This window comes from Gorilla gorilla, chromosome 5 (assembly GCF_029281585.2).
Source record: "Gorilla gorilla gorilla isolate KB3781 chromosome 5, NHGRI_mGorGor1-v2.1_pri, whole genome shotgun sequence".
Lineage (NCBI taxonomy): Eukaryota > Metazoa > Chordata > Mammalia > Primates > Hominidae > Gorilla > Gorilla gorilla.
In genome coordinates this window covers 140317233-140344194 of record NC_073229.2, presented here as the reverse complement: position 1 = coordinate 140344194, position 26962 = coordinate 140317233, and the positions used below count along the sequence as shown (strand labels likewise).

General features: G+C 36.3%; 2 protein-coding genes and 1 pseudogene across 2 annotated transcripts in view; 2 read left to right on the top strand and 1 right to left on the bottom strand.

Moving 5' to 3' along the window:
• Nucleotides 1-25822, top strand: part of COL10A1 (collagen type X alpha 1 chain) — a 39880-nt gene extending 14058 nt beyond the window's left edge. Inside the window, exons 2-3 of the mRNA XM_063707810.1 lie at nt 19221-19389; nt 22767-25822. Coding sequence (XP_063563880.1) covers nt 19236-19389; nt 22767-24655 — 2043 coding nt within the window. The 5' untranslated portion in view covers nt 19221-19235 and the 3' untranslated portion in view covers nt 24656-25822. The remainder of the gene's footprint in view (nt 1-19220; nt 19390-22766) is intronic.
• The window catches only part of NT5DC1 (5'-nucleotidase domain containing 1), a 146241-nt gene that overhangs the window by 99496 nt on the left and 19783 nt on the right, over nt 1-26962 (bottom strand). The window contains exon 6 of the mRNA XM_004044564.5: nt 26789-26873. Coding sequence (XP_004044612.1) covers nt 26789-26873 — 85 coding nt within the window. The remainder of the gene's footprint in view (nt 1-26788; nt 26874-26962) is intronic.
• LOC109027156 (60S ribosome subunit biogenesis protein NIP7 homolog) lies at nt 7109-7710 on the top strand (annotated as a pseudogene).

The window sequence follows — 26962 nt, the reverse complement described above, 5'->3', positions numbered from 1 at the left end:
TGGCTCACCACTCCTGGTTTACTTCCTGCTATCCCACCCAGTCCCCTTAGGGAACATGTTACTGGTGTGAAGTCTAACAAACAGTTGTCCCAAAGTCTGGTGTGGATTACAAATAAACTCTAAGAGTCCGTTTAACTCATTAAAAATCAAGGTTAATTTAAATACACCCAAATATTTGAATTCTAAACTTAGAGTCATATATTTAAAGTAATATAGAAAACCAGGAGAAACTCATGAAAGTTGGTGTTCTCCTTTTACACTTTTTTTTTTTTTGAGACGGAGTCTCGCTCTGTCATCAGGCTGGAGTGCAGTGGCACAATATCAGCTCACTGCAACCTCTGCCTCCTGGGTTCAAGAGATTCCCCTGCCTCAGTCTCCCAAGTAGCTGGGACTACAGGCGTGCACCACTACGCCCAGCTAATTTTTTGTATTTTAGTAGAGACAGGGTTTCACCATGTTGGCCAGGATGGTCTTGATCTCCTGACTTCATGATCTGCCCGCCTTGGCCTCCCAAAGTGCTGGGATACAGGCGTGAGCCACTGCGCCTGGCCTCCTTTTACACTTTAATGTTGTAAGAAGAATATGTTTGTTTTCATACTGTCTGTTATAAAAAGGATTCCAATTACATAAATCCCCAGGATATCCAAATATCTGACTGCAGAATACCCGACACCACCAATACATGAACTCTGAATATCCTCATTATAAAAATATAAAAATGATTGTATTTATTTGGCAATGTGTGTGAAAAATCATAATGATAAAGCTCCTAATCTTTCTAAGTTTTTTCTCAAGTTATAAAAAGGTTTAAGACATTCTACTCACATCAGTTCTTTATTATAAAGCATTACAAATATTTTGCTAATTGTTACAGATTAAAATCTAACAGAGAAAACACAACGCAACCAAACACTACTACAAACTTGACAATGTTGCAATAAATGACAGTCCTAATTTTTCTTGATTTGATTATAATAAAATGAATTACTATAGCTAAATTTGTTGACTGAATAACTTACTTCCTAGGCTTATCCATAAAACAATCACTTATCTTTAAAATTATATATCAAACACCCAAAATGCAAAACAAAAAAATAATGCAACAAAATATTAAATTAACAGCAATAAAAAATGGCACACTCTCATTCCTTAACTATAGCTAACAAGGACAGTGTGACTTGGAAATTTTCATAGGATTAAAAAAAATTTTAAGTAGTAGAACGAATTCAACCTGAACAAAAACAATTAAAGAGGTGGGAAAGGCCAGGCACAGTGGCTCAAGCCTGTAATCCCAGCAATTTGGGAGGCCCAGGAGGGCGGATCACAAGGTTAAGAGATCAAGACCATCCTGGCCAAAATAGTGAAACGCCGTCTCTACTAAAGATACAAAAAAAATTAGCTGGGTATGGTGGTGCATGCCTATAATCCCAGCTACTTGAGAGGTTGAGGCAGGAGAATTGCTTGAACCTGGGAGTTGGAGGTTGCAATGAGCCAAAATCACGCCACTGCACTCCAGTCTGGCGACAGAGCAAGACTCTGTCTCAAAAATAAAAACAAAAGCAAAAGAGGTGAGAAAATGTAGTACTATCTCTTTTAATATTATCTATGTTTCTAAAAATTCCTTTAGTGTTTATCTATGCCAGAGGCAAATTTATCAGGCATTTTAATATTATTTCTAAATATTATTCAAAATAACAAAATCCTGTCTCTAGGAATTTCCTAGTAAGAGCAAAAGGACAGAACCATAGTCTTCTTCCAAATAAGACACAAACCATAATGTCTATAATTTTATCCATCAAATTTTCCCACCATGAAACACAGAGAATAGTTAATCCATATTTTTGGATTTTGCTTTGGAATTTGTTTGATTTCCATGTATTCAGACTGACATATATGTGAAGAAACTGGGACAGATGTAATGAAGGCATCAGAACACGAAAATAACTTTTAGAACTGATAAATACAGAACCTTACATCTTCAGTCTGAGCCAGACAGTTCACAAGAAACAAAAAGAAACAAGAAAAGCAGTCCCAAATTCTATTTTTCAAGGTTGGAAAAACACTATTAATATATTTCACTGCTTCCTGCTTATCTCAGCCACTGCCATCGACTGCTTTAAGCTATCATTCTATCAAGATGCCCAGCTCGCTGAAGACATTCCTGACTCTAAAAACAGTTTTTACCACACACTATAAATTAAGTATCTTATTTTCCTGTATATGTTTATTTTCAGATGCTAACAAATTTCAACCAAATAATCAGAAGTTTATAAATTCATTTAACATGTTTTAGGAGTGAAACATGAGTTTAAGAGCAGAACTAGCATTGATGATATATAAAATAATTAAATGTAAAAAATGAAACCTGAAAGAGGTGCTTTCAAGTTTGAGTATATGTGGTTTTTATGTTATTTTTTTTTACAACTTGAAATCTCTACTACCTTTTCCTAAGTATATGCCAAATAACTTAAGCTAAAAAAAAAAGCAAAAATAGAATTTAATCAAATAGTTTATGGTGTTTTGTCTTTTACAATTAAATTACTAAATTTGGTCCCACAACTTCTGAAAAATAAAATGGAACAACTGTGAACTATACTAATATTAGTTTCATATTTTAGAAAGAGTATCCATTTAGTTCCTACAAAAAAGTAGTTTTGTAAATATCAAAGGAATAAGATCCAAATATCAATTCCATTTGTTACCACGTACAAATCAGCTATTAAATGAAACTGACAAGTAACAAATCTTTTTTTTGAGTTTTCATCTAAGTAACTTTGTCAAAATTTTCCTGAAACAGGAATTCCTATATATTTTCTAGACTAGGAACATCTCACATTTACAGTGTGTGTGTGTGTGTGTGTGTGTGTGTGTGTGTGTGTGTGTGTGTGTATGTTTTCTTTTTGGCAGAAAATCTTTTACTGAAATAAGACTCTATGTAAGGATTTTCAGTAATTAAATGCTTATCATAATCCTCAACTGGAAACATTCTCCTGCTGAAAACCAAAAAAAAAAAAAAAAAACAAAAGAAGAAAATGTGGCACTAGTTATCACATAAGAAGCAAAGTAACTTTTTCTTGAATTCAAATGTTGAATATAAACTTCTGTTAATGATTTACACAGAACCTTTGCAAGTAAACCTAGAATCAGAAATTCTATTAAAAGAATGGTCAATTCCATTAGAAAAAGGAAGGTCATCAAAAAAAAAATTAGTGAAACATTCTCTACCATCATTCACAAGGGTGCCACGTTTTTTCTTGAATATACAATGACTTGGAGTCCCACTGGAAAGTTGGGAAAAGAACAATGTAAGTAATTTATTGAATCTCAATGAATTATTTTAAACAATGGAGTCTTTCTTAGATAGATAAGTGCAGATAACACATAAGATGCCCTAGAGAGAGTGAACATGTCACAAACTGAAAGACAATATCTGCAACACATATAACTAATGAAAATAAATATCAAAAATATGTAAGAATACTAAAAAAACCACCAGCACCAAAAAAAAAAAAAAATCTGATAAAAAGTAGGCAAAGGTACAATCAGGTATTTGAGAGAGGAGTAAACACAAATGGCCAATCAACATATAAAAATAATGCTCACTATCATTCTAATCAGTATCATACAAATACAATAAAATGAGACAGCATTTTACAACTACCGGTTGGCAAACCTTGAAGTTTAAATGACACCAAGTGGGTGTACCCTTATACCCTGCTGGTAAAAACATGAAACAATTTAGAAAATAATTTGGAATTAGCCAGTGAAGCAGAAAAATATACATAGTTAATATACCACTCCTAGGTATACTTCCTAGAAAGATTCTTTTGCATGCAGCCAGGAAACATGTACAAGAAGGTTCAGAGCAGTATTATTTTGGATAGCTAAATATCCACCACAGATAAAAAAATTCTGATAAACTCACACCATTGTAAACTACAGAGCAGTGAAAAATGAATAAACAGCCCCACACATCAGTATGGACAAATCTCAAAAACACAATGTTACATCAAAAAAGTAAGTTGCAGAAGCAGATACAGTGTAATTCCTTTTAAATATATAATTTAAAAACATGCAAGAAAAACCTTATTGTGGATGGGATGTGGAGTGGTATACTTTCTAGAAGGACAGAGGGAATAAGACTCAGCATAATTAACTACATGAGGAAACACAGGGAATGCCATCAGGGAGATGGCATAGGGGTTTCAAAAAGAATGCTAATGTTAAGTTTCTTTCGCTGGGTAGCAGATACACATACATGTGTTCATTGAATTAATATCCCTCACCTTTAGCATAAAAGAATGATATATACTATACACATATCCAAGTTTTCCCAATTTTAAATATTGAAAAAAATGGGTACCTGTTCTTGAAAATTGTGGAAACCAGCAATGTAAGGCAGAAAAGAGAGGTGTGATGTGCCCAGAAGAGCAAAGGTGGTGCTCCCACTCTGAGAAAGTATATTAGCTAAGTGATGTGTAACTGCTACCACAGCATTTCAGCTAGTTTATAAGGGATGGAACATAAGCATAAGTTGATGGCTTTAGGTAACAATGAAAGGAAATTAAACAAAAGAGGAATACTTGAAAATACCTGAGAGCATGCACTGGTGGAAAAATGTCAAAGTAGCCTTTGAAATTGGTGTCCATAGGAGGGCGGCATTCAACTCTCCGCTCTGCCACCTACTGGCTTTACGAACCTGTGGAATTCCTCAACCTCTTGGGCTTCAGTTTCCTTACAAAATAACAGTGGTAATATCTATCACGTAAGTCTCTTCCGGATCAAATAAGAAAAGCAAAACACCTGACACAGGGAAGACTCTCAATAAACACAAGTCCAATCTGAAGACAAAGTTGAATCAGACCTAACTATCATGAGAATCATGGAATGTTATTTTTAAAATGAGGGACAGAAGACTCAAGTGCTGTACTAGGTCTCAAAGACACAACTTTTATACAAATGTCCCTCACATTGAAGATGTCTTAATATTAATATTTATAATGCCTTTTAAGCAAAAAACTGTCAAATTCCTATTTCTCTCCTTACTCCCATGACAAGAAAGATCTAAAGAACCATAGCTCATAACATGACCCACATGTGTAATTTGCAAATCAAAAAACTAGATCGTAAAGTGCCATAAAGTAAAACAAATTTTAAAAACTGGAAGGGCTCTTTACTGTCTTATAAAACGTTTTTTAAAATTCCAATAAACTTATTAACACTGCAAGTAAAATGCATTTTAAATGCAGTTCAATATCATTACACTGTAGTATACAATGTGTATTAAAATGTACAATAATTTTGTGGCATCGACACTGAAAGTTAAAAAAAGTATACAAATAGGTGGATTTCAAATACAATTGTTCTCAATATTGCTTTGGAGTCAGCCTTAGACTGTATTATTCAAAATATAATAATTGTATTATCCAAATTCTACACAAGAGTTTAATCATCATTTGTACCAAATAACACAGAATTTATTCTTTAAGTTAATTACCCACAAATTGTTACTAGTAGACTGAGAGACTTCTTTCCCCCCAAAAAATCCACACTTTGATAAGGTCAGTTACTTCCCATGGGATCCAAAACTCTTAACATTTTCCCCCAATATTCTTCTACTAGAATTTTTGCCAAATAACTCTTTATCCTTTTTTCTGTATTTTTAATAGTTGTGCTATAAATCATAATACATCTTTTTTTGTGGTTGCACTATTTTATCAGTCATTTTCTAAATCATGTATGATCAAAATATCATTTACTAAATTAATCTGAAAAAGTTTTACTCTGCTGCAATTATACAAATCCTACTGGTCACAAAACTAATAATGCAATTATAAACTAACACTTACCAATGTGAGAAATCAAGATTTATGGGGAAATCAAACCAAAAGCAAGACTGAAAAAATATTCACTATCTATTCTTATTCTCTCAATATCATAGTTGTAATCAAGAGCATTCCCCTGCCATATTTAACTCATGATAAATATACAATTCTATACAAATATAAATACTACAAAATGAAGTTCTACATGTACCCCATTAGTAAAGATTCATATATTAGTAATAATTCAAAAGTCTCCCAAAATATTGAGAAGTTCTTAGTCACACTATTCTGCCTTTTAATCATTATAACAAGCCATGATGTCCTAAAAAATAAGCATGTTTGACACTTCTTCGAAATAAAAACAAATATATTGACATTTGCACTATTTGCTTTTCAATTAGCTTCGTTTTTAATTAGCAAGTTCTGAACTAGCCCATTTTAGAACTGAAACAACATAGCTCTTTCAATTGTAAAGAATTAAAAACAGTGTTCACCAATTTGAGATGGTTTGGAAAGCAGACGTAGTGGGATTACACTTTCACACAAATCCTAACAAGGAATAGCCAACACAGTAGTTCCTAGTTAAGTAGTGCTATTCTTGGAATTATACTGTTTCTCATAAATCCTAAAGAAATATATCCATAGAAAACAGTCGCTTTACCATGGTGATCTTGGCTAGGATGCTTAACCTCTAGGCCTCAAATTCTTTATCTCTAAAGATGAGAATAATAATAGTACCTACTTCACGGGGCTGCTATGAGAAGTAAATGAAATAATATATGCAAAGTTGTTAGAATTAGATCTAGCACATAAGATCTTAAAATGTCAGCTATTGAGCTGGACATTTTCTTTCTTTTCTTTTTTTTGAGCAGAGTCTCACTCTGTCACCCAGGCGGGAGTGCAGTGGTGTGATCTCGGCTCACTGCAACCTCTGCCTCCCAAGTTCAAGCGATTCTCCTGCCAAGCCTCCTGTGTAGCTTGGATTACAGACGCACACCACCATGCCCGGCTAATTTTGTATTTTTGGTAGAGATGGCGTTTCACCATGTTGGTCAGGCTGGTCTCGAACTCCTGACCTTGTGATTCGCCTGCCTCGGCCTCCCAAAATGCTGGGACTACAGGCATAAGCCAGTGCGTCCGGCCAAGCTGGGCATTTTCTAATAGATTCTCACAACTCTAAAAGATAACTGGTTTTCCATATAAACAGCTATGTATCGCACACATGCATTTTATAAAAGATGTCTTGGTTCAGTAAATAATAGCATTTGTCTAAGTGTCTGTTGATGGCTGAAGGGATAAAGAAAATGTGGGACTTTTGTTTCCCACTACTGAGGCACGGGGATCCAGTGTTCCAACCCAGTGGGAAAACGCAGCCTTTTACTGCAGAGGAGACCCATGTAATGTTTGAGAAGACTGTGAAATACATTAGGGAGAATCTCTAGCTGCCAGCTGAGAGGCTCAATGGCACCTACTGTTCTCGGCTGCACAAAGACCAGGTGTACTACGTGAGTAAGAAGATTCTGAAGCTGGCACTGATATCTGATTTCCCTGTGACCTGCTTCAGAAAATTCACCAAGACCTACAAGTTTCAGTTGAACATCACAGCTCTGGATTACCCTGCACCCTATGCCAAGTATAAAGTGCGGATAAAACCTGGAGCACAGCAGTCCTTTCTATATGGGGATGATATGTTGAAATCTTGTCTGAGTCAAATCACGAAAAATACTTCTCCTGGCCAGGAAGTGGTGGTGGCAGACATCCCTTTGGGTTTTGGGGTGGCAGCCACATGTACACAAGACTGCAGAAAAGGAGACCCCACCGATTTGTGGTATTTCATCAAGCAAACACTGGTGAATATGTGCGGCATGAAGAGACGGTGACTTAAAATTAAGTCACTGCAAGGACTTAACAGTGGTGTGGAAAGGCCCAGCTTTGTTTCCTGTGTTTGCGTGTATTCCACCATCGGGTTGAATTTTGTCAACACTATGATCTCTTCAGGTCTTCTTAGTTTATATACTATCCATCACTGACAAACACAGGCTGGATTCTTCTTGCGCAGAAATGGCTCAAAATTGGGGTTTCAGATCTTTGCGTTTGTGACTAAATATTCTGTTTCGTATCTGAATCTGAGGGCTTCTTGTTCTGAGTAACAGATTCCAAACCGTTGGAACTAAGGACAAGAATAGCTTATTGTTATCTGTGATAACACTTTGTTTTCCAAACTCATGATAACAGCACATGGATTTTTCTCTGTTTATTAATATGAAAGATAGATACTGACATATCAGAACAGTAAGTCACATCTGAGATTTCACAAATGAAATTTGACTGAAATAATAACAGCAATTTATAGTAAGTGTTATGTGGTGTGGAAGAAAAACTTGGGTTCAAACCCCAGTTCTGCCGCCTACCAGCTAAATGACCTTGGATGAGTCATTCCACTTAATAAGCTTCATTTTCTTCTTTTAAAAAAACCCCCACAAAACTTAAAAAAAATAGCTATAACCATCTACCTAAGAATGGTTTTTAGAATTAGAAGAATCATGATTATAAAGCATGTAACAAAGTGCCTGGGAAATGACAGGTGTCAGCCCCCTTGTCCTTTAAAAAAAAAAGTGTGCATATTACATACACACACACAAACACATAATATTATTCAGCCTTAAAAAAGAAGAAAATCCTGCTATTTTTGACAACATGGATGAACCTAGAAGACAATATGCTAAGTGAAATAAACCAGACACAGAAGGACAAATACTGCATGATCTCACTCATACGTGTAATCTAAAAAAGTCAAAATTCATAGAAGCAGGGAGTAGAATGGTGGCTGCCAAGGGCTGCAGAGTGGAGGGTCACAGGGAGATGTTTTTCAAGTGGCACAAAGTTTCAGTTACGTAGGATGAATAAGCTCATGAAATCTAATGTACAGCATGGTGACTATAGTTCGAGATACCGTATCATATACTTAAAATACGCTAAAAGAGTAGGTATTTAAGTGTTCTCACTAATGTGATGGATATGTTAATTAGCTTGATTGTGGTAACCATTTAGCAATGTGTGTGTATGTGTATATATATATATCTGAAAATATATTGTATACCACAAACATATATTTTTAATTTATCACTTATAACTCAGTGAAGCTGGAAAAAAATTTTTTTAACCTGAGTATTTGTGAAACTATGACCAGGGATGGGTATGTTGATCCACAGTTTAGAGTACTGCCAGCAGCATATATATCAGGAAAAAAAAAATGTTTGTTAGTTGAATTAAAGTCCAATGAGTCTAGAGTAAATATTAAATATAGCTCGTGCAAAATGCTTTTGGTAATAGAAGTTATATTGTTCATCAAGTAATGAAATGGAATACTATCTAAGATTTTAATGAGAAAAAAGTTAATTTTGTCCAAGCATAACTTTGCTGAATAACAAGCAGAACTGAGGGCTCTACCAATATTATCTAGAGAACTCACATGGAGTTGTTAAATAAAAAGCGGGGGGGCGGTTATGGATGCTACAGAAAAAAAATGAAATATCATTTTCTAGTACTTACTTGGATTAGTATCTCTTTCAGCTCTAATATTCGTATTTTAATGATATTGATGCAATTCTCCAATTTTCATTTTATAAACTTGAATGTTCTAAAATATTTATCTAATACTCACAACCCAAATAATAACATCTTCCCCCTTTAAGGGTCATATATGTATTTCCATTCAAGAGAAGATGCTAACAGGTAGGCTGAGCAGGGAAAGAACTAATAAATGATATCAGTAGTCTGTGAGCCCATTTTTATTTCCTGGCATATAATATATTTTTAATACATTGAAGAGTTGAATAAAACAATGTATCAATAAGTAAATGGGGTACAGATGAGTAAAAGATAATGGGAAAGTGAAGCATAGCTATGTCTAAAAAGTTATTTGTTGCTCTGAAACTTCATAGTTCAGGTTTCTGAGATATTTAAAGAAATCTCTCTAAACTCCCAAGATTCTGGGCTCTTCTCCTTTTTCTTTCCATCTCAGACCCAACCTGAACCTACCCTCCTACATCTATATCCTCCTACCATGCCTACTTTCAGAAAAACTGTCTTTGAAAAATCTCTGAAATTCTAACTTATTAGCCAGCCAGTAGAACAATTTAAGGTACACACTTACTAGAACAGCAACCGTGGTTATTTTCTTTTGTGAAAACTACTTTGGGAAGAAGTTGTTAATACTAGGACCTCTATAAGAATTCCAAGGTATTATTTTAAGGTAAGGAAAGGTTTGGAAAGACTCAGGTCCAAACCAGCACCATGCAAATGGCCCTATCCCTGGGCATCCACAAGCATGAGGCAAACCATCCACCTCAATAAACATGGAAATCTGGTGTCCTGATGCTCTTAGTTCCTTCATTCAGGAACATTTATAAGGTCTATGCCTTATAACAGGCACTACTTGTATAGAGTGGAATTTCAATAATAAATAACCCATAGTCCTTGAATTACATTCAGTAAAGAGTATAAAGTATGAGAAAACACCATTTCATGATTTGGAAGATAGATTCACACAGACACTAAAGAAGCCAGAGGCCATAAGAGGCTTTGGTGTCTGGCATTTATCTCCATGAGTATACAGCAGGAAGTAGCTCCTGCTCCAGATTCCTAGAACCCAACCTGGCAACTGGTACACATAGAGGGTCAGAAAAAGTCTGACAATCATTTGAGAAGACTGTCTAATATCAGAGATATTTACCTCTTTGACACCAGTATGGTCATCATCACCAATCACAATTGTGGAGCATTCCCAAGCACTGTTTTGCCACTTACGTGTCATTTCACTTTCCAAAGATCCTAACATATAAAATTAAGAGAAAGTAGGGGAAGATGACAGCATGTCTAAACTTCCGCCTGATTAGCATCATAAGTGGCAAGAGTTATTTTTGACTCATAAGTTATTAAAGATAGTAAGAATTTCAGCACTAATAAGATCACTGGGGGAAAAAACCACTATTAATGGTTATTATATTTCTATAGTATATACATTTTATTTTCTATTTGTTACATTTTTCCCAAATAGCAATTACCTTTAAAATATGAAAGAAAGCAGGCAAAGAGGAAACCAGGGTGCAAAAAGGCCAGGTGATCTGGTCAGCATTACTGGTGGGCAAGAGGCAGGAACCAGGGATGGCAGGAAGACTCACTTAGCATCTTTGCACTGTTAGGGAAGAGGTCTGTGGGTGAGGTAACACAATTATTTGATCAATGGCTAAACAGACAAGGGCCCAGCATTACTGGGATGTATTTTCATTGTTAGTATGATTAAGTTAAATAGCTGCATAAGTATCCGTTTTGACGATGGGTTTCTTGGTGGTCTGTGTTGCCACACAGACCCTACAGGTACTCAGGTGCCCTATAGGTACTTAATATTCTACAGGTACTCATGTACCCTACAAGTACTTTACTTTGTACACTATAGATGGTGACTGTGGAGTTGTTCTCAAGTATGATAGCAAACAGACGAACAAAGAGATCTAAATAAAAAGTGTTACCCTGTGACTTCTCTAATTAACACTTTAATTTGCTATAATTTCTCCTTCCAACTTAGCAGAAACTGCATGTGAAAGCTGAAGTTGTAAACAGAGTAGGAACTAACATGTGTGAATGGTTGAGAACCCATTGGGTGGCCAAGATCCTTGAAGATCTTAGGTCAAGGGACCAAGACATTCTATATTTTTAACTCAGCTGGGTTACTATGGAAAGCAGGTGATGTCATTAAGCACTTGGCACACAAAACTATGAGCTCTTCAAGTAATGTAGCAATTTGTGTATAACGGAAAACAGAATATAAAGCCCTTGTTAAAACTTTGTAAATGACTCTCAGTTTTTCTTGACCTGACCTGACGTTTCAGGGGTTTTTCATAAACACCTGTTTTTATGCATGAATTTCTCTTTTCAAACTCTCAGCAGGTATCTAACCACTAAACCACATTAGACTATTTACACAAATAGATCATTTTTAGCTTCTGGGCTCTATAATGGCACCTAAGAATGTTCTTTTAAAATTTTTTCAAGAGGAATGAGGTACAGCAAGGTGGTGGTGGAAGGTGCCCTGACTAAACTTCTCGGCACTTTTCCCATTTCTACCCTAAAAGGATGAAGGATTAGAAGAACAGGAAAGTAAGTATCCTGCCAGACCAGGGGGTGAACACATTAGCCCAGTCGCCGGTGTTTTCCCTCAGTGGGCTCTCTCGCCAACAGCCTGTCACATCAGAAATGTAACTCAGTTAAACATCAGGCCAGGGGATGTGCATAATAAACTAGTTTCCTTGTCTGAAAAATAAAATGATTGATGTGGATGAACTTTCCTGCCCCTTACAGCTGAGTCTATGAAAGAACAATAATATTCTGAATAAAGACATATGTACCTTAAAAGAAAGTTTTACATGAAAAAAAAAACTCATAAGCAAATTAAAAAGACAAATACACTGGGAAAAATATGTGAAAACTATATCACAGAACAGAGGTTTAAGTTATAGAACATGTACAGGAAAAGTAGGCTAGAGAAATGGTCTAAGCTATATGAAAAGATACTCAACCATGCTTTCAGTAAGAAGAATGAAAATTACAACTAGACTGAGATTCCAATTTTCACCTCTAAGGTGGACAAAAATTAAAAAGTTCAACAAAATCTAAACAACATATCCTGTTGGTGATGCTGAGGGGAAACAAGGCCATGAATCCCCATTCTATGACTCTCTCCCAAAGACATTCAGGCTATATATACACCCACACACCCACACACAAAGTTATTCACTATGAAGTATTTGTGTTAAAGACATGGAATCAACCTAAATACCCATCAATGATAGACTGGATAAAGAAAATGTGGTACATATACCCCATGGAATACTATGCAGCCATAAAAAACAATAAGATAATGTCCTTTGCAGAGACACATGTGGTGCTGGAGGCCATTATCCTTAGCAAACTAATACAGGAACAGAACACCAAATACTGCATGTTCTCACTTATAAGTAGGAGCTAAGTGATAAGAAACCATGGGTACATAGAGAGGAACAACACACACTGGGGTCTTTCAGAGGGTGGAGGGTAGAAGGAGGAAGAGGATTAGGAAAAATAACTAATGGATACTAGGGTTAATACCTGGGTGATGAAATAAACTGTACAATAAAGCCCCATGACACAAGTTTACCTATGTAACACACCTGCACTTGTACCCCTGAATTTAAAAGTTAAAAAAAGTATTTGTATTGGCAAAAGACAGGAAATAACACAGATGTCCATCTATAGGGCAATGGTTGAAAAACTATGGTGCATCTATACAATGGAGTACCATGAAGCTGTAAAAAGGAATGCAGACCATCTTTACACAATGTTCTGCAATGATCTCCAATATAAACTGTTATCTATAATAAAGCTTCGGGTCAGGTCAAGAAAAACTGAGTCATTTATAAAATAAAGTATGTACACTGTGATGCCATTTACTTAAGAAGTTGGGAGGGATATAAATGAATAATACATTTTTTAATAAAAAGGATAAATCAAAACAATGTTTTAAAAATAGTTACATATAGAAGGAAGGTGAAACACAGGGTGGATAGGTCAGTAACAGAGGCTACCCTTCTCTGAATATTCCTTGTTTTATAAATTTGACTTCAGAAATATACAATGTTTGCTGGAGCTGGCTTATATTGGCTCTTGGTGAATGTTCAGGTATTTTGTGATCGGGTTTTCTGGAAACTGACCATACCATGGAGATCAGCAAACACATCTCCTTCACCCTCAGGTTGGTTGTTAAACATATATCCGAACACCAGAGAAAACGTATGTACTTTAGGAAAGTATAAAACAAATTAAATTTAAAAAGAGCACTCCTAAAAATTGAAAGCAAAATGAAACAAACCTAACAGTGAATTGAGTTGGTAGTATTACCACACTGAATCAACTGTGTCATGTGACTTTACAGCACAGTAATGCAGCTCTAGTGAAAATACCAAAAGAATTGCAAACATAATCAAACGGCTTATATTCTTTTTCAATATTCTGGTACGAATATTGGTATTTTTATTTTGAGAAACTGTATCATGGAATAAACAAATGAATAACTATATTACTGACAATGAGTACTAGGGTTTTTAGCATGGGACCAAGCAGCTACAGATACAAGATTGAGGTCATTAAGTAAACACCTGTGGTCCTGAATGTGCATTGGCTACCTCAGTAAAAAGTTATCATATATCTTATATTTAATGAACATCCTGTGCATACGTTTCTTAGCTCTGTTCACTAGAGAGAATGACCAACCCAGAAGCAATGTGCATCCCTAGGACCCAGACATCCAGGCACTCAGACTGTGGTTTCTATTTCCCACAAAAGAAACTAAGAGTCTGTGGAGAAATGTCTTATTGTAGATCTGGGCCACGAAAGGTACAAAACATTAGAAGGAAAGAAGCTATAAAAAAAACTACTGGGATCATGGTCAAAAGAACTCAGGAGCCAACTGGAAGAGGAGAGGCTCTCACTGGCCAAAAATGGGGAAAAAATTCTGAACAACAGTAAGATTAATAAGTGCCATGGACTGAAACACATACAATACATTATAAACTCAATGTTTATAATGATAAACACACACACCTTCCTCACTACACCTGTGGAGGATGCTGGGAGCAGCTTATTGTTCTAAATGCTGGTAAAGGCATTTCTCCTGCTTTTTCTATACACACTGTACTTCAGGGTAATCAAATAGTTGACGAAGGGGTGTTTTTCTTTATAGAGAATATCCTAGCTAATAAATAAAATACAAATGATAAAATCAGAATATCATCATTTTATAACCTATAATAAAATATTGACTGTAGGCAATTACCAATGTCCAGTAACACCAAAGAGACACCAGCAATTAAGGGCTTCCTAACAGAAGTATATCATACCACTCTCTGTAAAGTGTTCTTGCCAAAAAATGTATTTGTGTGTGCTGTAACTGTGTGTGAGTGAATGTGTGTATCTCAAACCTGAAATCAGATGAAAACTCTAGATTTAACTACCAATCTCCACAGTAGCAAGATAAGTGACAACAAATTCTAGATCACAGGAAATTGCATGAGACAGATGACATGGTTTTTCAACAAATAAACTGCAAGGGAGTAAAAAGTGACACAAGACACCTAGAGTAACAGGTTTAGTCCATTTTACACTACTATAACAGAATGCCACAGACGGGGTAATTTATGATGAACAGAGCTTTATTCGGCACACAGTTCTGAAGGCTAGGAAGTCCAAGAGGATGGTACCGGTATCTGGAGAGAGCGTTCATGCTGTAGTATAGCATGGCAGAAGGCAGAAGGGCAAAAGAGGGCAAAAGTGTGCAAGAGAGCAAAAGGGGGCCGAGCTTGCTTCTATATAAAGCCCACTCTCACAACAACTAACCCATTCCCACAACATTAATCCATTTATGAGGGCACAGTCCTCGCAACCTCATCACCTCTTCAAGATCCCACCTGCCAAAACTGTTACATTAAGAATTAAGTTTCCAACACATGAACTTTGGGGGATACATTCAAACCACAACAGGGATATATGAATCAACCTAATTTCAACAAAAAAATTATCAATCAATAAAAAATATACGTGGATATGTATGTATGTGTTTCTATATAATATAGACATGTATATATATGTTTGTGTATATACACATCTATATATGTATGTGAACTACAGGATTTGATGATATTAAGAAATGGCTGCTTTTTTAATACGATGACATTGTTTTAAAGAAAAAAGACTCCTTCTCTTCTGGAAAAATATAGCAAAATATTCAAAGGTAAATTGGTACAATACATGGGATTTACTTCAAAATTTGGAGGAGTGGTGAATGAAAGAATTGAGTGACAGCGAGTTGAGATCAGTTTGAATGACAGGCATATAGGCATTTATTGTAACTATTCTCACTACTATAAAAGACAAGTTTTCTGTAAAAAAGTTTAAAAAGCATATGAACACAAATAACAAAAACCAATGTAACTAATATTAACAAGGTGGTAATAGAACACTGATATCAGACTATACATTCTAACTTAGGAGGCCATCATGATCACCTGAAGAGCTTTATGAAAATATAGTCTTTGAACCACCACTATCTTAATGAACCTCAAAGGCTGAAGGAATTGTGCCATTTCCCTCAGGACAGCAGGAGTGGGGAAAAGAGGCTGAGAACCACTGTGTAAACACTTTAAGGGTATAGAATATATATTATTCACCATTTATCTTAATGTCTAACACTTAAGAAGCACTTAAGAAACATAAGGTGAATTAATTAACGATCCACAGATGTGCAAATGAATAGGCAAGCTTAATAGTAGCTAACTGCCAGATGTGAAAAAAATCATTATTCATATTTGATATTTAAAAAAATTACTCAGGTTATAGAGTTTAAAGAGTATGGCTCTCTGTTTTGAGTGGAATGGGTTTCCTTCATAAAGCCACAGACTAGTCACTTCAAACAGCTACAAGTAAACACCCAGAGTAAAAATAGTTTTAAATACACAATTGGGTGGGGTGTGGCTAGAAAATATTCTGATTCTACAATCTGTTCTGGACAAGACAGTGCTTCTTATGTGACTAACAAAGCAAACAGCAGTCAGATTCCTTGTGCTGAAATAAGTACACTATTTGCAAAAAGGGTTGAATGTCCAAGGCTTATTCAACAAGGACACCACATTTTCCAAAACTAAAGGGGAGTATAGAATGACAAATACCCACATATATTTACATATCCCTAAAAGAAGACATACAACCTCCTGGTATGGATTTTTTTGTGTCTCTAATAAGTACTAACTGGAGCCAAGTCTACCATCTGACCATGGAGAACAGCAGAATACCTCAAGCACAGGAATAATCTAATTTTAAAACTGGGAGGAGCTTAGAAACCACCTAGTCCAAACTTTTCATTGTGTTGATAAAAAACAAGACACCCAGAGAGGTTAAAGTGAAAGGCTCTGAAAATTGTTGCGATAGCCACAGATGAACAAATGGTATACACAGGGGCATAGCACTATGTATTAAGAGCTGAGAATTAGTCTTCTGAACGTTCACATGAGTGATAACTAACAGGGTATCAGTCTCAATTATAAGCAAATAGCAGTATGTGTGTGCATGTGTATCACCATATATACACACAAAATATTAAAATATATATTTTTAATAATTCCTTTCAAAACAAATTCAACCTAGCATTCAAAAGCATCCATAAAGTTACCTCACCTACTTTTTCAAAATTGTGTCCAAATGGGCCATAAGCCAAAAGGCAGGTGTTTTCTCTCACTTATCTTTTGTAGTCTCCTACTGATGTAGCAGAGTACATATTATAATTACAAAAGCTATTCCATGTATAATTTCCAAATGACGAAAGAATAATTATAAACTTTCCTATTTTGTTATTCTAAACTGCTATAAGAAACATATTTTATATGTATCTATGAGTATTATACAGAGATATATATAACAATGTAAATTTTTTTAATATGGCAATCAACAAAATGCTTAAAAGCAAGGGGAGAGAGGCAATGAGATGCCTTATCCATTTACATTTCCATAAAGGGCTATACAAGGCTTTGTTTAAAATACAGAAAATTGCTTGAAGGGGAGAGAAAGGGAAAAGAAAAAGGACAAATCTTTAGTTCATTCACTGGTCAAACTTTCAATTATTTCAATTATTGATTAGTCCTGAATCCATACTACTTTAATTCTGTGGAGGTAGAAAAATGATGTGTCTATGCCTGTGTATGGAATTGTCCTCCTTAACCAGTTCACCTGCATAGTCAATTTGATTGATTCAAAATGATGAAATTAAATAAGATGAAAAATTTGGACTCTCAACTTCCCACCTTTATTAGATTTTTTAGGATCCTAAAAACTGATTTTAAAGATTTCCTAATATTGTTAAACAGACTCTAACTACCGAAATTGACAACAATAGTGTTTACTTCCACCTTTGAGGAAAAGTATTTCTAATTGGGATGATTCCTAACTGCAAGTTAAGCCAATAATATGTTTTTTAAGCTGAAAGCAAAGTTTGAAAATTTTTTTCTCCTGAAATAAACACAGCAACCTTATGTAAATTAACATGAGATTATCAAATTAAGGGGGTTTTGCAAACTCTACTGCAACTCTAAAGTAAACCCAAATTTAAGCAAGAAAATCTGAAGTCATTTACTGAATATAGCGTAGTGTTGTGAATAAGGGATCTAAATCCTAAAAACCTAAAAGTAATTAAGAATTGGGGTCAGCTATTTTCACAAAAATTTATGAATATTAATAGACACACTGATAACTTTATGTAATAACTCAATAATTTAGATGATGGTCTAAATCCAGTAACCCCTTCAAGGAATTTTATCCGCTTTTATGTACTACCACATATTATATAATATCAACCAATTAACATAAGAATGTGCTTTTCAAAAATAAAAAGGTGGTATCATCATTCCATCATGAACCAGCCCAAACACTAGAGTATTAACTAATAAAATAAAATCACAGACAAAGATAGTCCCTGGTTAAAACTATTAATATATATTTAAGACAATGGGTTTATTTTTAAATAAGAAAACAAGGAAAAGGAGAGCCCAGCCTGATCTTGTGTGCCTACCCAATAGAACTTTCCACCATAATTAGTGCTTACCACCTTTGAGGGGAGGAGCTTAAGCTCAGGGTAACCTCATGTAGTAAGGGAAAAACAGTATAAATACCACTGAACAGCTCTTGAGAGGCACCTTCTGCACTGCTCATCTGGGCAGAGGAAGCTTCAGAAAGCTGCCAAGGCACCATCTCCAGGAACTCCCAGCACGCAGGTAAGCGTACACTCACTGGGGGACTTCCATGTTAACTTGCTAGGAAAGAAACTTTAATGATTTAAATACTTGAGTTTTCTCAAGTATTAGAAGTATTAAAGTGATTTTAAAAATGGGTTTCTACTAAAATGCACTCCAAAAGTTCTTTTTGCATCAGTCTGTAGATGATAGTCCCAATAAAACCATATTGTAAAAATTTGCCCTAATCCTAATTTCAGTGTATTTTGAAACTATTAGATATTTCAGGCTATGTCAAAGATCCTCGATTATTTAATACAGACATCCAATCCTAATTTCTGTTTCTTTTCCTTTAGGTAAATCATTTTATTTTCACTTGATTACCTGAGTATAGCTTCCAAAAATAACTAAGACATATATTCACGTAACTAAAAAATGATCTCTCACTTATTTATGGCACATATTAAAAATATATAGGATAGGTTAAAAAAATAGATAACTGTATAAAGAACTCATCTGTGAAACATGAGATTAAAAAATAGGTTAATAACAATGCTGTATAAAGTTATTCTTTTCTGTTTTTCAGAATCCATCTGAGAATATGCTGCCACAAATACCCTTTTTGCTGCTAGTATCCTTGAACTTGGTTCATGGAGTGTTTTACGCTGAACGATACCAAACGCCCACAGGCATAAAAGGCCCACTACCCAACACCAAGACACAGTTCTTCATTCCCTACACCATAAAGAGTAAAGGTAAACTGAATTGTATATTTTGTTCTATTAACAAGTTGGTTGTTGCTTTCTATAATCTTAATAATCTCTTTAACAAAATGTGTTTAACTTTGGTGTTACTTTCAAACTTCTGAATTAGCCCAAATTATTACAACAAAGTGATCTGTGAAAAAAGTAGAACAAGAATATCCAATAAGTGTAGTAGAAAGGATATACTTGAAAATATAGTTGAAAGATATATCTGCAGAAAATCACAACTTTTGTGTGTACAAATTTTTTTCTCAGATGCTGCTTTTGCACAAATAACTGCATGTAATCCAAAAATCTTGATCTAATCAAAACTAATCAAGTTTAAAAATTTTAAGCTAAAAATAACTGCCAATTGTACAAAGAAGGTAGCTGGCTTATTTGGCTGAATACTTAAACATTTACTTTCAAAACTAATTCAACTAGCCCACAAACAGATATAAAACCAAGTCTTATCAAAAAAATCTGATGGCCCCCCCGCCCAACAATGAACAAATGTAATTATGAGAATTGCCAAGCAGGCAAATGAAACTGCAATTCTCATAATTACTTATATATTTTGAATATAGTTTAGCGGTAAAATGCAGAGACTTAACTGTAATGCATAAGCTGTGTGACCTGAGGTAAGTTACTTGTCCTCCCATGCCTTAGTTTCCTCATTTGTAAAATGAGGAGCAGCTATCTCAAGGGCTGCTGCGAAGTTTAAATGAATTAATACCTGTAAAGTGCTTTAAGTGTTGCTATTACTTCTACTACTACTTCTGTTACTCCTAGTTTTATTTCTACTACTTTTAGCTACTAATATAGCCTTCAATAAGTTAACTTTCTTCTTGAATCTGTTGCTTACCTGTCCAGTTTTCTTGGTTACTCTTTGAAGATTACTGAGATAATATATATAAAGCACTAAGGTTCTCAAAGGAGGGCAACTTCTAGGCCTCATATTCACTAATTTTATTTAACAGCAACTGACACGACTGCCTATAAAATATCTACAGAATAATATAAACTGACTGTAGGCTTCAAACTCCCTTTCCATAATTTTTTAATTATGTATTTTATACTGTAAATAAAGCTAAGGATATTTGTTATAAAGTTTAAATATTATGCTTTTGGGAACAACCATTTTGAGCAATGAAACTTATAGAATTGTCTTTTTAAGAAGAAAGATGGAATTTAAAATATTTCACAAAAGGAAACTTAATATTTGAAAATAAATGCACAGGTATACAACAGATACTTTTGAATGTCTCAAAATATAAATAAAAATTTTTAAATTTAAAAGCTAGTAAAGAAAAAAATAAAAGACAAAGCGACCTTCTGCTTTACTTGAAGCAACAAACACAATTTGAAATGCTATGACAAACAGCACTGGATTCAATAGTTTCCATGATCACAAAAATCAGACTTTTTAATACCTTAATAAGAGCATAACAAAGTCTTGAATTAAAAAGAAAATGCACTATTTTAGAAGGTTAAAAATACTTTGATCTTCTCAATATACACCATTATCTTGGCTACTTTTGCAGAACAAATGAAAATATCTTAACAAATGAAAAGTTCTGAAGCTGTATTTAAACTACTAAATCCACCTTAGTCTCTTTTTAGATAGACACTCAACTACACTATCATCCATTGGCAGACATTAATGCACCATAACAAACACAAAAGCCCACAGTCTATACAAGTAAAACATTAAGTTGAAACAGGAATTCAAAGAGTTATTACATAATTCCTAGGCATATCTATCCAACACAGGTTAAAAAAGAGTTCTGTCAAAACATACTAAATTATGCTGCAGAGGATTCCACAGCTGGTGGGCAGATGCACGTGCCACATTCTGACACAACCAATCACGATTTCAGTTTGTGGCATTTAAAAAACTTAATACTAGGAAGTAGTCGTTTTAACCTTGAGGATTGTGCCACCCTAATCTTGAATGAAGAAAATTTTTTCAGATGACAACCTACAAACAGGGGCTGTCCCCCAAGCATTCAACAGAAGCCAAATTCTTTCTTGCACTGAGAAGTTGAGGACCCATTAGGACAACATTCCAAGTGACAAAGTTCGCCCTGTCACTGGAGTTCCAGTCTCGGATGACGCCCAATGCACTCATTTCCATTGACTTGTTTCTCCTCTTTAATAGTAAAACAGATTTCCAATCAGACTAAGACAATTATTTTTAGTGTGAACATGACCCTTATAATCAGATTCTGAAGCAAAGCTCAATCTAACATAGTTGGCATTTTAAAAAATACACTATTTTATTCCTCCAACCCATTAAAAAATTCCTTATTTATTCCTCTATTTGCAATACATCAATATCCACTTATACATAATATAATCATGTATGTACACTACAATCAATGAAATATTTAATATATGGAAATCTTTTACATAAATTTTTCTCACAGTCTTTTTCCTGATGTCATTTTCTGAAAATCCATGGGGAAAGCTCTATGTATTTATTAATAAATGTTTTCAAATTGAAATATAACTCTAATTAGTACCAAAAATATCTAAATCTGAAACAATTATTTTCCTATTTCGGCATATCTATTTTAATGATTTGCTCTGCATTTATATACACCAAATGTTTTCCAAATCTCAGAAACATCTCTACCCTGTGCTTTCCCCATACTTGTGGCCCAGCAGCATTTTTCACATCACAGGCACTATGATTTTTAGTTTAAGTTTAGTTTATCAGATCAAGTGAACTCACAGCTCTATGAAATCAAACACTATATATTTGTATTTAGGTAAGTACTTTAATACTATTTTATGTACCTCACCTATTATGTCTAATTCTCTAGTTCTTTGTTTCAATTTTAAGTCAATAATGGAGAGTATAAGAGCTCAGAGTATATTCTGAGGTAAAAGTAAATCAACCAAAATCTAACCTGTGTTCAGCAGAGGCATGGCAGATGTAAATCGGAATTAATTCTGTTTCTCTTTTATGTCTGACAGGGTAGCTTTGGGAGGGAAAATTTTTATAGTTCTTAAATATTTTCTCACTTATTCTGCACTGTCTTTTTCTGCCTTTTCTGTACATGATTTTCCCAAAATAAATGTACTAAATTTACCTCCACTGCACTTATTCTAGAGGAATTCTTCAATCCTAGCTCATTTTCATGAATCACTGTCATGGGATAAAAGTATTATGGTAGCCATGGTTTTGTGAAACCATCTTCTGCAGCAGAGTTTTTTAAAACAGTATAAAACATATAATCTAAACCATTTCAGACTGTTCTGTCTACATGCAATAAATGGTGCTGAAATATCGTGTCCCAATTCATATTTTGAAAGGCAATGATTCTCTTTAATGTCACTAACCATCCCCTTCTATGGGTGGGTGTGTTGGGTGTGTCTTTTAGGTATAGCAGTAAGAGGAGAGCAAGGTATTCCTGGTCCACCAGGCCCTGCTGGACCTCGAGGGCACCCGGGTCCTTCTGGACCACCAGGAAAACCAGGCTACGGAAGTCCTGGACTCCAAGGAGAGCCAGGATTGCCAGGACCACCGGGACCATCAGCTGTAGGGAAGCCAGGTGTGCCAGGACTCCCAGGAAAACCAGGAGAGAGAGGACCATATGGACCAAAAGGAGATATTGGACCAGCTGGCCTACCAGGACCCCGGGGCCCACCAGGACCACCTGGAATCCCTGGACCGGCTGGAATTTCTGTGTCAGGAAAACCTGGACAACAGGGACCCACAGGAGCCCCAGGACCCAGGGGCTTTCCTGGAGAAAAGGGTGCACCAGGAGTCCCTGGTATGAATGGACAGAAAGGGGAAATGGGATATGGTGCTCCTGGTCGTCCAGGTGAGAGGGGTCTTCCAGGCCCTCAGGGTCCCACGGGACCACCTGGCCCTCCTGGAGTGGGAAAAAGAGGTGAAAATGGGGTTCCAGGACAGCCAGGCATCAAAGGTGATAGAGGTTTTCCAGGAGAAATGGGACCAATTGGCCCACCAGGTCCCCAAGGCCCTCCTGGGGAACGAGGACCAGAAGGCATTGGAAAGCCAGGAGCTGCTGGAGCCCCAGGCCAGCCAGGGATTCCAGGAACAAAAGGTCTCCCTGGGGCTCCAGGAATAGCTGGGCCTCCAGGGCCTCCTGGCTTTGGGAAACCAGGCTTGCCAGGCCTGAAGGGAGAAAGAGGACCTGCTGGCCTTCCTGGGGGTCCAGGTGCCAAAGGGGAACAAGGGCCAGCAGGTCTTCCTGGGAAGCCAGGTCTGAGTGGACCCCCTGGGAATATGGGACCCCAAGGACCAAAAGGCATCCCGGGTAACCATGGTCTCCCAGGCCCTAAAGGTGAGACAGGGCCAGCTGGGCCTGCAGGATACCCTGGGGCTAAGGGTGAAAGGGGTTCCCCTGGGTCAGATGGAAAACCAGGGTACCCAGGAGAACCAGGTCTCGATGGTCCTAAGGGTAACCCAGGGTTACCAGGCCCAAAAGGTGATCCTGGAGTTGGAGGACCTCCTGGTCTCCCAGGCCCTGTGGGCCCAGCAGGAGCAAAGGGAATGCCCGGACACAATGGAGAGGCTGGCCCAAGAGGTGCCCCTGGAATACCAGGTACTAGAGGCCCTATTGGGCCACCAGGCATTCCAGGATTCCCTGGGTCTAAAGGGGATCCAGGAAGTCCCGGTCCTCCTGGCCCAGCTGGCATAGCAACTAAGGGCCTCAATGGACCCACTGGGCCACCAGGGCCTCCAGGTCCAAGAGGCCACTCTGGAGAGCCTGGTCTTCCGGGGCCCCCTGGGCCTCCAGGCCCACCAGGTCAAGCAGTCATGCCTGAGGGTTTTATAAAGGCAGGCCAAAGGCCCAGTCTTTCTGGGACCCCTCTTGTTAGTGCCAACCAGGGGGTAACAGGAATGCCTGTGTCTGCTTTTACTGTTATTCTCTCCAAAGCTTACCCAGCAATAGGAACTCCCATACCATTTGATAAAATTTTGTATAACAGGCAACAGCATTATGACCCAAGGACTGGAATCTTTACTTGTCGGATACCAGGAATATACTATTTTTCATACCACGTGCATGTGAAAGGGACTCATGTTTGGGTAGGCCTGTATAAGAATGGCACCCCTGTAATGTACACCTATGATGAATACACCAAAGGCTACCTGGATCAGGCTTCAGGGAGTGCCATCATCGATCTCACAGAAAATGACCAGGTGTGGCTCCAGCTTCCCAATGCCGAGTCAAATGGCCTATACTCCTCTGAGTATGTCCACTCCTCTTTCTCAGGATTCCTAGTGGCTCCAATGTGAGTACACCCCACAGAGCTAATCTAAATCTTGTGCTAGAAAAAGCATTCTCTAACTCTACCCCACCCTACAAAATGCATATGGAGGTAGGCTGAAAAGAATGTAATTTTTATTTTCTGAAATACAGATTTGAGCTATCAGACCAACAAACCTTCCCCCTGAAAAGTGAGCAGCAACGTAAAAACGTATGTGAAGCCTCTCTTGAATTTCTAGTTAGCAATCTTAAGGCTCTTTAAGGTTTTCTCCAATATTAAAAAATATCACCAAAGAAGTCCTGCTATGTTAAAAACAAACAACAAAAAACAAACAACAACAAAAAAACATTAAAAAAAACCAGATATAGACCTCTAAGTTATGTGAAATTTGATTTGAGAAACTCGGCATTTCCTTTTTAAAAAAGCCTGTTTCTAACTATGAATATGAGAACTTCTAGGAAACATCCAGGAGGTATCATATAACTTTGTAGAACTTAAATACTTGAATATTCAAATTTAAAAGACACTGTATCCCCTAAAATATTTCTGATGGTGCATTACTCTGAGGCCTGTATGGCCCCTTTCATCAATATCTATTCAAATATACAGGTGCATATATACTTGTTAAAGCTCTTATATAAAAAAGCCCCAAAATATTGAAGTTCATCTGAAATGCAAGGTGCTTTCATCAATGAACCTTTTCAAACTTTTCTATGATTGCAGAGAAGCTTTTTATATACCCAGCATAACTTGTAAACAGGTATCTGACCTATTCTTATTTATTTAACACAAGTGTGATTAATTTGATTTCTTTAATTACTTATTGAATCTTATGTGATATGATTTTCTGGATTTACAGAACATTAGCACATGTACCTTGTGCCTCCCATTCAAGTGAAGTTATAATTAACACTGAGGGCTTCAAAATTTGACTAGAAGTGGAGATATATTATTTATTTATGCTCTGTACTGTATTTTTATATTGCTGTTTAAAACTTTTAAGCTGTGCCTCACTTATTAAAGCACAAAATGTTTTACCTACTCCTTATTTACGACACAATAAAATAACATCAATAGATTTTTATGCTGAATTAATTTGAAAGCAGCAATTTGCTGTTCTCAACCATTCTTTCAAGGCTTTTCATTGTTCAAAGTTAATAAAAAAGTAGGACAATAAAGTGATGGGTGGCTTTTACAGTTGTCATGGATATGTCCCTATATTGGGGATGCATCTTTATTCCCACAGACCCAACCACTCAGTGCTGACTGTGAAGAGGTACCCACAAAACCACATGCAATCTGAGTCAGGGTCAAGGGCTGATGACTAGGGATAGAAAAATGACAAAATCACCCCAAAGTTGTAATTTTCTCCTGGGAGGGAAAAGAAGCAGGTGACAGAGAAATATGCAGTTTGAACAAATATTCTGCAGTTACTATTTATTGTCTTGACATGTTTTTAGTTATAATATTTAAAATTGTTTTGATGGCTTGAATTACATTTTAAAAAGGTAAGCAATTTTTTTATGTCAATCAAAAGGCAACATTTTTTCCAAGCTGAAAAATACTACTCTTAAGAATCCATCATCCTATTAGTTTAATCAGGACAATGTGGCTCAAGTCACTGAGGTAACATACTATAAAGGCATCTATTTATTCCTTAGAAGCAATCTTGTGTAATCCAAGCAAAGCTGTGATTGGAAAGGTAAAACTCTGGGCTCAAGATTGGTGATATCTCTACCCTCACTCTGGGTCAGCCAGTTTTGTTCCTTAAGCAACAAGAACAAAATTTCTGCCGGCAGACATTTTGCCCACCTGTCTATAACTACTACACTAATGGTTACAAGTCACCAACCCTTATGCCCAGGCCATGAAAAAGCAAAACTGGACTTCAATTCTAGGGAACTCACAGAATGACCCTCGTGGCAGGCATGGTAAAGGAGAGTGTAACAGCACAGCTTGGAATATGGGCAATTATAGCCATGAAAGAAGCACAAATAAAAGAACCTCTGAAAATGTAGTCAGAACCAACTTTATGATAATATTTAAGCTCAAATTAAATCCTAAGTAAGATACACAGCAAAGTACCTACTTTCCAGCTAATTCACTAGACAAACATAGCTTAACAAACACGTATCAGAAGGCCCCTCTTCACAATACTTACCCTTAAAAGCTGACATTTTATAATTGTGTTGTATAGCAGCAACTATATCCTTCCAAAAATCAAATGTTTTTTGACCATTGTTCAGCTGAAAAAATAATTCCAAATGAAACAAACACAATAATTCAGTTTTTAAGCATAGTGAAAAATGCTGGCAAACAATTACAATGCAGACAG